Below are 13,029 nucleotides of genomic sequence, written 5' to 3'. Positions count from 1 at the left end.
CACGGACTGCAGCGGTTCAAGAAGGCGGCTAACCACCACCTTCTCAAGGACAACTAGGGATGGGCAATAAATGCTGGCCTTGCCAGCGATGCCCACACCCCATGAACAAATAAAAAAACAATATCCCCATTGCTCACCACATCCCCATTATTCCATCCCTTTCACAGGCCATATCACAGCGCAAAGCTGAAATGAGAGGCACCACAAAATAAACCAAACTGAATTAATAAATTTATCAATAATCAGTGAACACATACTTACAGCAACATTATTACCTATTCACCCTTGTGCAATTCCTTAGTGCCTCTTGTTACTGTGCCTTTGCCTACTTTAATGCTCATACGAAGTTTTGGCCCAGTGGCTCCAGCACGGCGGGTGGAAGGCTGCTGAGTGTCCATGCAGGAGACTTCAGATGGCCTTGCAGGATGCCCTCGACCAACTCTGAGTGTGGAAGGCCCAGCTGTAGACTGCACCACCTCAGCATGGACGGCAACAGTCTGGGCTGGCTGGATGACAGGCAGCAACAAGGACAATGGCGGAATGCCAGTGGTGGGAGCAGGAATGCTGTCATCCTGAGAGAGGACAGCAGCTTCCTGCTCCACTGACCCACTGCCACTCCCCCGAGGCAGCACCTCAGCATCCCTAGCAATCTGTTGCAGCACAGATTGCTGGCCTGCTGCGACACCGTGAAAGCCCCGGTCAACGGTGGTAGACCCAGCCATGATGGCAGCAGTCAGAGCTGAGACTGCATGAGAGCAGACTGAGATTGGATGCCACCAACCTTAGACTGCATTACAGCACATGCGGCATCAGGTCTGGGACACCACGGTCTCTCTGGGAGTCTACCATCCTTTGCAGACTGGAAATGATGGGCTCCATGGTGTGCGCAGAGCTCTGTGTAATGTTGGAGGCGGACTCCTCCACGCTCCTTACCATTGCCGAGAGGCTCTTGGGCAACCTTGCCATTGCACCTATCACCTCCGTGTGCATGCCCATAACCCTTCTTCTAAAGTCCTCCCCATCGAGGTCCTCATCTGAGTCTTGTGCAGCGGAACTTGTGTGTGAACTCGCCCTCTGGGGAGCTGGCTCCCGAGCTACCCTTTCCCCCTGGCCTTTCTGCAGCCCTCTCATCCCTGGTGCATCACCCTGTGCAGTTCCCGCTACTATATTAGCCTCTAGAGAACGCATAGTGCCAGTACCTGAGCTGGTGCCTGCAGGTGAGAGATGCAGTGATGCGGTGTCTTCTTCCTCCTTCTCTTCTCCCGCCTCAGTCTCTACTGTGTTCTCGGGGACAGGCTGCTCAGGTGCTTGCTCATTATCGGAAAGCATAAAGGCACAAGATTCGGGTTAAGGTCAGGTGTGTGGGCAGGAAGGGAGAAATGCATGCATACAGCATGATTAGCTGGAAAGTGCAAAACACTTGTGGGGTGAGGGGGAAGTGTGATGTGAGAAAAAGGTGTCGAGATGTACATACCGTTGTTGTCCCCAAGGGGGTCAACGTCGCAGTGGCCACGGTGCCCACCACCTGGCACCCAATAATGGGCAGCAGTCGAGTCTCCAGTTCAGACAGTAGTTGGGCGTCGGCTTGTCCCCCGGCTGTGTGCTCTTGCTCCCTCCTGTTGTGAGCCACTTTGGCCTGTAAGAGAAAGGAAACTATGTGAGTAAGTGTGGAGCAATGTGTCTGGGTGATATGCCTGCCATAGCTGAATCGCTGTGATTGTGTGCAAGGTGTCAGTTGTGGGTGTGAGTGTTGGTAGGTAGAGGTTGTTGGTGGGTGAGTGCTGCAGGTGTGGTGCTTTGGGCAGTGTGTGCAGACTGTGGTTCAGATGGTGGTATGTAACGTTTGTTGAAGCATTGACTCACCCTGACCACCCGAGTGAAGTCGTTAAATTTCTTTCTGCACTGTGTGTGGGTCCTGGGGACCACAGTGCTGCCCGAGACATGCTGGGCTATCTCCCACCACATGGTGCGGAAGACTTGCGGCGAGGGCCTCCTGCCACTTGCTGGGTAGAGCGCCGCCCTCTGTCTTTCCACTACAAACACCAATGCCTCCAATGCATGGTTGCAGAATCTGCGGACTCTCTCCCTGGGGTGTGGATCTGCCATCATTATGGCTGCTTGAGTCGTCCGGCTCCTTCTCCTTGACCTGCTGCAGCTGGCTGAGACAGCTGCACAGCTAGCAATGATGAGAATGAGGTTCTGCAGCATCAATGAATTTCCCCTTTAAGAACTGGAAAGCGCCTGTGGCAATGATGACTTGTGATTAGACTGCACCTGATATTGTTCAGCATTTCCAGTTTAACGCCACTGAGCTAGGCCATTAGCGCTTGATTTAGCACTCCAATCCTTTCTTTGTGCAATGAGACTTAATTTTGCATGCTGTCTGAAGCTTTAGTGCCTGGCGCTAATTCTCAAACTTTTCAAAAGTTACAGCCCATTTTTGGGCTATAATGAATTTCTCCTCTTAAGATTCTATGAATATCGATATATCATCTCCAGATTGATTAGTGGTAGAGTGTTTCAATAAAACTTTGAAAAGTATTTTAAGGAATGTAGTAGACAGGGATGACTGGAACTGGGATGCCTTATTACCGTACTTTAATGTTTGCAATTTGAGAAGTTCCTTAAGCCTCCAGGGAGTTTTCACCTTTCAAGCTTCTCTATGGGAGACAACCCCAGGGTTTCTAGATATTATTAAAGAGGAATGGGAGGAACAGAATAGTCCTTCACAGACTGTGATGGAACATCCTGAAAACGAGGGAGAGAGTGGAGACAGTCACTCCTATAGTCAGGGAACACCTGGAAAAAGCTCAAGAAAAGCAACGGATCTCCTCCAATAAGCAGGCCAGGGTGAGACGGTTTCATTAGGTGACCGAGTTTTGTTTCTGGTTCCCATGGCCAGGAGCAAACTAATGGCTCAATGGCAGGGCCCATAACAGATTATGAAACACGTAGGGCCCATAATCTACAATGTTAATCAGCCTGGAAGAAGACAGAGGAGCAGATCTGTCATATTAATCTGCTAAAACTATGGAACGATCAGGGGATCCTTATGTCCGAGCTGGAGCCTCTTTTGGAAACTAAGACCAGAGAAACCGGGGAAGTTCAATTGGCTGAAGAATTGATGGCACAGCAGTGACTAATACTGTTAAAATTAGTCGAGAGAAATAAGGATGTTTTTACAACTCGTCCCAGGAAAACTCATGTTATTAAACATGCTATCGTAACACCTCTGGGGTAACTGTCTCAGTGAAACCATACTGGATCCTTGAGGCGAAGAGACAAGAGAATTCTCAAGCAGTCAGGACAATTCTAGAGCTAGGGTTAATAGAAGAGTCTCACAGTAAATGGTCAAACCCTATAGTTATGGTACCAAAACCTGATGGGTCATGGAGATTCTGTAATGCTTTTAGAAAATTAAACGTGCATCCAAGTTTGATGCTTACCCCATGCCTAGGGTGAACAAGCTTATTGACGCCTAGAAAATGCTAACTTCTTGTCCACCAGGGTATAGGCAAATACCGTTAACAGATTCTGCCAAAGAAAAAACAGCCTTTGTAACACCTGGAGGTCTATGCCAGTACTGAGTGATGCCATGTGAGGTGCACAGGGCTCCTGCCACCTTTCAGTGGCTAATGGATCGATTTTGTGGCCTCATGCTCAGTATTTCGCTGCATACCTAGATGATATGATAATCTACAGCAGCGATTCCGGTCAACAAAAATTAGAAGTGATGCTAGATAGCCTAAGAAAGGCAGGTTTGACGTCCAACCCAGGGAAATACCATTTGGTTTGCCGAAGGCGCGTTACTTAGGGTATGTAGTCATGGGCAGACTAGTTAAGCCCCAACTTGACAAAGTAGAGACAATTAGGAAATGGCCCAGATCTATGACAAAAAAACAAGAAAGAACTTTTCTGGGCCTTGTTGGATATCATCAACTATTTATCCCAGACTTCACCACCAGGACAGTCTCCTTGACAGATCTAATCAAATCTCGGTAGCCAAATATGGCCTGATGGACCCCTGGAGGGGAAACAGCATTTGGGGAATTTTGGGCTGCCTTTTGCTCAGACCCAGTACTGATCATTCTGGATTTCTCCCAGGAGTTCATCCTCCAGACGGATGCGTCAGACACTGGGCTAGGGGTAGTACTATCCCAGGTTATTGCAGAGGCTGAGCATCCCGTAATGTAACTGAGTAGAAAGTTGCTACCTCAAGATTGGAACTATGCTATAGTCAAAAAGGAGTGTTTAGTGATCAAATGGGCGGTGGAGACGCTAAAGTGCTAGTAACGGATCATACCCCCCTTAAGTGGATGCGGGTGAATAAAGAAAAGAATGCCCGGGCTACACATTGTTTTTTCTTGCTCCAACTATATGCCTTTACTGTTAAGCATAGAGCCAGGTCGACACATGGGAATGAGGATGTTCTCTCCCAAATGGCGTGCCTTACCACAGAAATCGCTCGAGCCCCTAGTTCTTTACTACCGAGGGGGATAGGTAACAGAGTGAGAGAGGGATGATATGGGGAGAAATTGGGTGGAGCCACAAACGGGGTGCCAAGCTCGCCTGGGCGCCAGATTTTGCGCTGCGATCGGAGCAGCAGCGATTGCCGGAAATTCAGCTTGAGCGCCCCAAGAGGGACACGGGCGAGGCTCGAGGTGCTCCGCGTCCCTCTTAGGGCGCTGAAACTGAATATTGCAGCACAACGTGCCGCAGCGCCACACACTGCGGCACGGCGCGCTGCGGTACTGCAGGCCTTCCTCCTATTCTTAAGGGGGAGGGGCCTGCACCAGCGCGATGAGCGATCGCGAGTGCCGGCAAAAGAGCCCGGCACCGAGGAGAAGTGCCGGGCTCTCGGAAAACAGCCGGCAATGCCGCGGGGGGAGAACAGGAGGCCGGGGACGGAGGTGCTGGCAGGCGGCCGCCGAAAAAAAACGGCCGCCCCGCACCTCCACCTTAATTTGCGCCACTGCTGCCACAGGTAGGCCTCTGTAGGTGCTACAGAGGCAGTCGCTGCCAAATATCGCGATCGGGCGGTAGCGGGGCGCTGTGCACACCGATGACGTCATCGGTGGCGGCGCAGCACAACAGGCTAACGCCGCCATTAGCGCCCCAGCTAAATATCGCGGGAGGCATGGCCAGTGGCGCTAAAGCCACTGAGTACCCTCTTTAGGTGCTAACTGGTGGCGCAGCCCACCGAATTTCTCCCCCTATAGGCTTTTGAGAGCTTTGTATCCCTGATAGGGGTACAACTTTAAGAAGTTATATAAAATGTCAGAATGACCAACACAAGGCAGTATAGCTTTAAAAAATCGTTAATTGCCTTTAATCAGGAATGACCCCCAGCCTGGAAGGATAAAAGACAGGGAAGTAGTTCAGTTGAGGAGAGGAGTTTGGAGAGGAAGAAACTGAGTGTGAGAAGGTGTAAGTGGGAAAGCAATCCCTGTTACTGTATTGTTCATCACTGCACTTAAAGGCACAACATCCATGGGTGAATGAGCCTCACTTGTTTTAAGCTCTAGTCTGCATGTCTAATTGACCACTGGGTCCTGGGCTTGTTTCACTCATTATATAACACGTCAACCCAAGCACCCCACCCACCCGCCCCTTCAACCACCGTCTGCCCCTCCTGTGACAGAGACTGTAGGTCCCGCTTTGGACTAATCAGCCACCTGTGAGCTCATTTTTAATGTGGAAGCAAGTCATCCTCAGTTCCGAGGGACTGCCTAAGAAGAAGAAGATATAACAGGAAATCTTACAATGGAAAAAGCTGGTCAAAAGCACGGAGAATTAAAGCTTATATGTAATTGTCATTAACTTCAACCCTGACAACTTGGTTTCCTCATGTTTTCACTTTAATGTTTTGATTACATCTGCAAGCACAAAGGGAGTTATAATGAGAGGTACTGTGTGATTATCTACATTTGGAATAAACATGCAGTCAGACCAGTCTAGATTAATAACAGCTTCTTGTACTGAACCTGAATGACTAATTATAGTAAATATATCCAAAGTTTCAAGCTGAGCAACAGAAAGATGAGTTATGTAGAGCAAAATAGGATGCAAGAACATAGTCATTATTTACAAATCTCCAGATATCAAAATGTTTCTTACTAGTCTAAAGATTTATCATGAAGAAGGTCTTTAGAAAAATGACTGGGTTGAATACCAGATTGTACAAAGCATATTTCCTTTGCTTCTGAACCAAGTCTTCTGGATCAAATCCGTTCATTTTTGGTGCAAGGTTCTGATAGTGGCTATTCTGGGAATAAATTAATTGTTGAAGAATCAGGGTCTAATATCTTCCAGGAAAGGATAAGTTTTAGTGATTTACGAAACCAGGGGTAAAAGAAAGCATAAAGCATTGGGTTGAAAGCAGAATTAAAATACCCAAACCATACAAATGTATCAAAGATAATTGGTAATGTGGAAAAATGTATAATTGGATCAATAATAGTGGTAATAAAGAAAGGAATCCAGCAAATCAAAAAGATGCCCATCACTATCCCCAGTGTTTTTGCAGCCTTGCGCTCTTTACTTCTTGAGATTCTGTTTTTATTTTCTTCTGCAGAATTAGTTTTCTTGTTGGTATTCTCAATTGCTCTGGCATGTTTTCTTGCCACAAAAAATATTTTGATATAAATACTCAACATTACGGCACCTGGAATGAAAAATGAAATAGTTGGAGCCAATACTCCCCACAGTTCATTGAACAGAAGAATGCAACTATCTACACAAGAACTGGAAACAATGAAATCCTCAATGCCCATCAGATTAATCTCCAGAAGACTACACCAAATGCAAATAGCATAGGAATCGCCCAACTGACTGTGACAAAAATGGTTATTACAAGAGGAGTGATTTTTGTAAGGTAGAGCAAAGGATCACACACAGCACAATAGCGGTCAATTGCAATAAAGCACAAATGAAAAATAGATGCTGTACTCATCATCATATCTAAGCTTGAGTGAATTTTACAAAATGTACTCCCAAAATACCAACATGTTTCAATGGATCTCACCATGCTGTACGGCATGACCAGGAAACCCACAAGAAGATCCGTAATAGCCAATGAAAGTACAAGGTAGTTAGTGGGCGTCTGGAGCTGCCTAAAGTGTGAGATTGAAATGATCACCATTAAGTTTCCAAACACTGTGATCAGTATTGATGTTATCATAAAAATGTACAGTGTTGTTTGGATTGCTGTTGACTTGACAGCTTTGGGGCAGGACTCATTGACAAATTCAAAGCAGTATTGCACGTTTTCCACAATCGCACCAGAAGTTGAATTTGTCATAGTTTCTGACAAAAATGTGTAAATCAGTTCTGTTAAATTATCTTTGGCAGATTTCTATAGTCATAGTGCTGTTTTCTGGAGTTCCTAGAAAAGAAGATAAATTTTACAGTTCAGTATATAAGTTTCTTTAATTTTGCACGGTCAGAAAAATACACTTTGACACTGAAATGTTTTGAAACTTTAATATTCATAATTTCTCTAAATTGTACTCTATTTTGTACATTTCCTTAGTCATATTCTAGATTATTTCCTGTGGGATAATATATCTAGAACTGGTTTATGATGTTTGAACATTCTGTATACTGCTCAAATTTTTTTTTAGATTAAAATTACACAATTGTGCAAGTTTCTTCTTTCTCCCAAACCCCCTCCTCCCACCCGCCCCCCACACACACTTCTGAAAGTGCTGACTTGTGTTGGGATGTGATTCCATAGATATCTGTGACCTACTGGTACCTTGAAAAATGGCCATCTTCATATGTGAACCTGGATGATAATCATGGGAATGTTATTTGTACAAGGGGCATCACAGCTAACATTCTGTCTGCTAACATTTTTTACCCCCACACTTTCCAACATAGGTCATTAGAATCATAGGATCATAGAATAGTACAGCACAGGAGGCCATTCGGCCCATCGAGTCTGCGCTGGCTCTTTCGAAGAGCAATCCAGTTAGTCCCACTCCCCCGCTCTTTCCCCTTATCCCTGCACTTTTTTCTCCTACAAGTATTTATCCAAATCCCTTTTGAAGACTACTATTTAATCTGTATCCACCACCTTATCAGACGGTGCATTTCAAATCCTAATCACTCGTTGTGTAAAAAAGTTTCCCCTCATGTCGCCTCTGTTTCTTTTGCCAATCACCTTAAAGCTGTGCCCTCTGGTTATCGACCCTTTAAACATTGGCAGCAGTTTCTCTTTATTTACTCTATCTAAACCCTTCATGATTTTAAACATCTCTGTCAAATCTTCTCTTAGCCTTCTCTGCTCCAAGGAGAACAACCCCAGCTTCTCCAGTCTATCTATGTAACTGTAATCCCTCATCCCTGGAACCATTCTAGTAAATCTCTTCTGTACTCTCTCCAAATCCTTCACGTCCTTCCTAAAGTGTGATACCCAGAATTGGACACAATACTCCAGCTGGGGCCGAACTAGTGTTTTACTTCGGTTTAACATAACTTCCTGGCTTTTCTACTCTATGCCTCTATTTATAAATCAGATAAAAATTGAAACCAGCAAGCCTGTCTGTTTTTTCTTCTCCCCAGCTCAGGAATATTAATTCAATTATAGTTCAGTTGGTGATCAGCTAAACCACCAATAATGCAATTTCAATCCAAACAAGTTATGCTATAAATTAATATTTTTGCAGCAGAATTATGAATCCTTTATGAATAGATTGTGGGATTGAGTTATGCTCAGGGGCTGTGTTTTAAAACAAAATTAATTTGCACTGGCTTAAAGAGAATGGCTGCAGGCTGCAAACATTGAATATGCATATTGAAGTCAGATGGGTCAGTTTGTGGAATTCACAACTGTTACAATAAGGACCAGTTGTCTTATCCCAGGCCCATTAATCATGATGCTCCTCAGTCATCATAAGAACAGCCAGAAATTTGCAGCCCAACAGGGGAGGAGAGGTAGCTGGTCTTATTGACAGGTCTGCTAGTGAATGCCCAGGAAGCTGGGAAGAAGTCACGGTTTCAGCCCTTTGTATGACTGGGAACACACATTTTTACCTTTACTGCTTGGGTGGTAAATCGGCAGAGTGGATCACCCACTCGTTATAGAACCTGCCTGATTTTCATTTCCATCAGGCAGGTTCTATAATGGATGGGTAATTCAGTGCACAAGGGCTCCACAAGGAAATAAACAAAAGTTAAAAAAATGTACCTCTTTGGGCTTCTTCTGGCCCCGACCCTTCTTCCCGTTAGCTTGGCCTGAATGGGAAAGCCATAACAGCTTCCCCGCTCAGGCCACTGATTTAAAATAGCAGTCGGGCCCCAATGACGTATCTGCATATTTAAATAATGACCTCACTGGTTTCCGGCAGGTGTCCTTCCCGCCTGCTCAGAAGAGCAGGTTAAAATTGAAGACTGCGAGAAGGGGGCAGCACCTCGGTGGATAAGTCTCCCAGATGATTCTATCTGCCCCACCACCCAGTTTCCACTGGCCGAGCAGGATTAAAATAGCCCCTTATATGTTCACCCGCTGTCTGTGAAACAAAGCAGCTTAATGATTCGTGTCTAGCCTTGTCTTATCAAGTGTTTCTCGAAGATTGGAGAAGCACACTTGAAGGTACATGTGATCGACATGATAGGTACTCAGTTCAGACCACAAGGGTTCCTATTGTTACACCTCAGGATAACACAGTCGTATAATTAGATATTGGTCAGTATGGGCATATTCCTAAACATATAGATCATCAGACTGCTTGCAGAATGACTCGCACTGCTGTACTCGAGAGAATATCGAAGGCAGACCGAAAATTTGTAATGTGGTAAGTACATGCTGGTACTGAGGAACCTTGGAAAGTTGATGACAATGTGTACATCTTCGATTTAGCTACACAGAGTCTGAATACAGTGTTTGCTCCCTAAAGCAAAAATATATACCTGACGTTTCATCATATTTAAAAAAAATATTTTGCTGTGCCTTAAAAACTGAAGACTGACAAAAAAGATTACTTTTTCCTTTCACTGGAAGATACCGCAATAAATCTGCATTACATTTTTACCACAAGGCAATGTCTTCCCCGAAGAAACTTCTCCTCTCTGGACGGTGACAGTTTGTCTTGTTGATTTTCTTCAGCGCATGCTTCCCGGATCTTTGCTTCCCTATGATCCTGTGCTACTTTGCAATTGGCAGCAGGTAAAACTCAACTCAGTCTCTTCATTAAAACAATAAACCCCAAACAATCGGGTTGAAGAGGTCTTCTTGTAGGCAGAATCTCTCACAGTCAACTTTAAAGACATTCGTACTGGGGGGTGTATTCCATATTTACGTATGGAAGCAGTAGCCAATGAAGCATTTTTCTGTAAATTGTGCCCATATTTATCCTGCTAATGAGTCCTTAATATTCAAGAGATTTTTTTTTTGTACCTGATATTGTTACGGATAACAGTACTAATTATAGTAGTTACACATGAACTGGTGTGAAATTTCCCTTGACTTTAAAACTTACTAATTACATCTGAGTACAAATGATCTAAGAATAGAATGTAAGAGAATATCTGACTCATATTTCATCCTTTTTACTCTTGGCCATGTACAAATTGTGGTAATGCATTTAGCTCTGGGAGAACGATCATTCCCGGGCCTGGTAATTTGGGTTTTACTACATATATTCTGAAAGAAAACAATCCTACTTTGATCATTTAGGGCACAATGTTATAAGTGAATAAAGTGAATTAAAAGGAAGTACTTATACTGAAATGTTAACACTGTCCCTTAAGTAAGTGTAGAATTAATATTGTCACTGTGATCATCACTCACTGTGCTGTCTTTCTAAGTATTGATTTTAGAACTGTAACCATACTATTTCTGTGCCTCTACAGGGAGATTTTTGTGAAGTAGGTATATAACAGACTTTTCTATTTTGCATCATATGTTTTAAGTAGCACAATAAAAATCTGCAATTGTGTTTATAAGTTTGTGTACTTGGACAGTAGGATAAATCTGCATATAGGTCGTGCATTGGATCAGCCTACTATCAGCACTGGTATATAGTTAAACTCATATTTTGGTGTTTTTTTCCAGGATATGTTGCAGTTCTTTAACAACAACAACAACAAATTGTATTTATATAGCGCCTTTAAAAGTAGTAAAACATCCCAAGGCACTGCACAGGAGTATTTTAAGACAACAAATTTGACACCGATCCACATAAGGATAAATTAAGGCAGGTGACCAAAAGCTTGGTCAAAGAGGTAGGTTTTAAGGAGTGTCTTAAAGGAGGAAAGAGAAGTAGAGAGGCAGAGAGGTTTAGGCAGGGAATTCCAGAGCTTAGGGCTGAGGCAACAGAAGGCACGGCCACCAATGGTTGAGCGATTATAATCAAGGGTGCTCAAGAGGGCAGAATTGGAGGAGCGCAGATATCTTGCAGATATTTAAGTTGAATGCACATAGGGTGCTCCCAGTAGGAGCCTTGCCTACCAGCAGCGCATGTTGGAAATTCAGGTGTGTTTTTCCCACCATTTAACATGAATGATTGGCTGTGTCTGATTTCCTGACACTTAAAACGAATGGTTGGAAATTCGTGTGCAGTGTGTGATATGTGCTGTTGGCAGGCAAGTGCTCTCTGCCAGAAACACATATTGAAACTTACCCCCATAGTATACACAGTCTTGAAATTTCTCCATCTGAAGATTAGTAGCAGTGCGAAAACACTTAACACATTTGGACGCATTTCATTTGTTCACAACTTAAACAGAGGCTCTTAAATGTTTAAAATAAAGAGTTTAATTTTCTGCAAGGATCCTCCCAATTGTCTGTTGTAACTTCAATGGAAGATCTGCGGAAACCCCGGAGAAACCGCATAAATACAGTTTCTGTGAATATTCCGCCAAAGGGGCATCAGACAATGGGGAGAACCCCCACAGAAATTCAACTCAAACTGTTTAATACCTCCAATAAAATAACAAATGAAGGAATTCCATGCAAACATGTTAAGTGTTCATACGCTAACCTTCACTAATCATAATTTCAAGGCCATACCTTTATTTCCATGTAATCAACCCTTGATTAACATAATAAATCTGTACTGATTATGTTAAAATTGTTATCATTTAGTGTTGATGTTTTCATGCATAAACTGCAGAGTGCTTGGCCATCCATATCAATAAAAGCTCTTGCTGTAGGTTTTAAAATAAACTACAAAACATTTTTATTAAAAAATTGATAAATGGGAATAATTACAAGGTATTAATTGTATTTTGGGATTCAGCCAATGGATATAAATTGCTTAGTTGAACTTCCCTCTAGTGGTTTATAGTGTCCCTGCATTCCTCAATGAGAATAGTGATGGGGGGCATCTTTTACCTGGTTTACGGTAATTTACCTTCCTTTACCTGGTTTACAGTAACTTACCTGGTCAAGCAGCCCTTTTTTCCACTGCACTGAAACCAATACCAAACAGCGGTTTCGAATCGCTAAACCCACCCTTCCAGTTCTGACTGGAGGAACTTATAATTAATGATCTATTAAAACGAACAAAATGGTCTGGATGCGAGAAAATCAAACTTTATTAACTAAAGAAAAGTACACCACACGATCAATGTAAAATTGCTTAACAGGGGAAGGCAGATGGCAAAAACGAGGGATAAATGGCTACAATGTAAGTCTTACAATCTTAACAATTTCCCTTAAATTACCAGCCCTCTAACTCCTTACTAGATTGCCTTGCTGAGGAGTCAGAAACCTGCTCACCTGTGGTCCAAAGAGAGAGAAGAGCTCACCTGCAGTCCAAGGAAAATAAGAGAGCGATATGCTTCTGAGAAGCTATCTTTATATCCTGGGAGCTCCTGCTGTTTTGGCGCTGAAAAGGTCTGTGTGCAAATTCGTGCCGAAAAGTTTGAATACACAAGAGAAAGGCCATGATTGGCTGATTCAAATGGGCTATTTCCCAGTGGCCAAACTGCTCCCATTGTCTGGAATGGGTGATTCAAACCCATTCAGTTTAAACTGTTCCCTTCCTCAGTTTGAGTGTCTTTTTCAAAAGTCTGGGCTGAGCC

At 43.7% G+C, this 13,029-nt stretch overlaps 1 protein-coding gene across 1 annotated transcript; it reads right to left on the bottom strand.

Moving 5' to 3' along the window:
* Positions 1–5,850: 5,850 nt before the first annotated feature.
* LOC147112647 (trace amine-associated receptor 4-like) lies at positions 5,851–9,273 on the bottom strand. The gene is given in 3 exon segments (XM_085996225.1): positions 5,851–6,787; positions 6,790–7,384; positions 9,191–9,273. Coding segments are annotated over 2 exon segments (1,038 nt in total). The 5' UTR covers positions 7,301–7,384; positions 9,191–9,273; the 3' UTR covers positions 5,851–6,260.
* Positions 9,274–13,029: the final 3,756 nt, after the last annotated feature.

Source organism: Somniosus microcephalus, chromosome 9 (genome assembly GCF_052327205.1).
Source record: "Somniosus microcephalus isolate GS21.2 chromosome 9, FLI_Smic_1.0, whole genome shotgun sequence".
NCBI classification, from domain to species: domain Eukaryota; kingdom Metazoa; phylum Chordata; class Chondrichthyes; order Squaliformes; family Somniosidae; genus Somniosus; species Somniosus microcephalus.
This window is presented reverse-complemented; position numbering and strand designations above follow the sequence as displayed.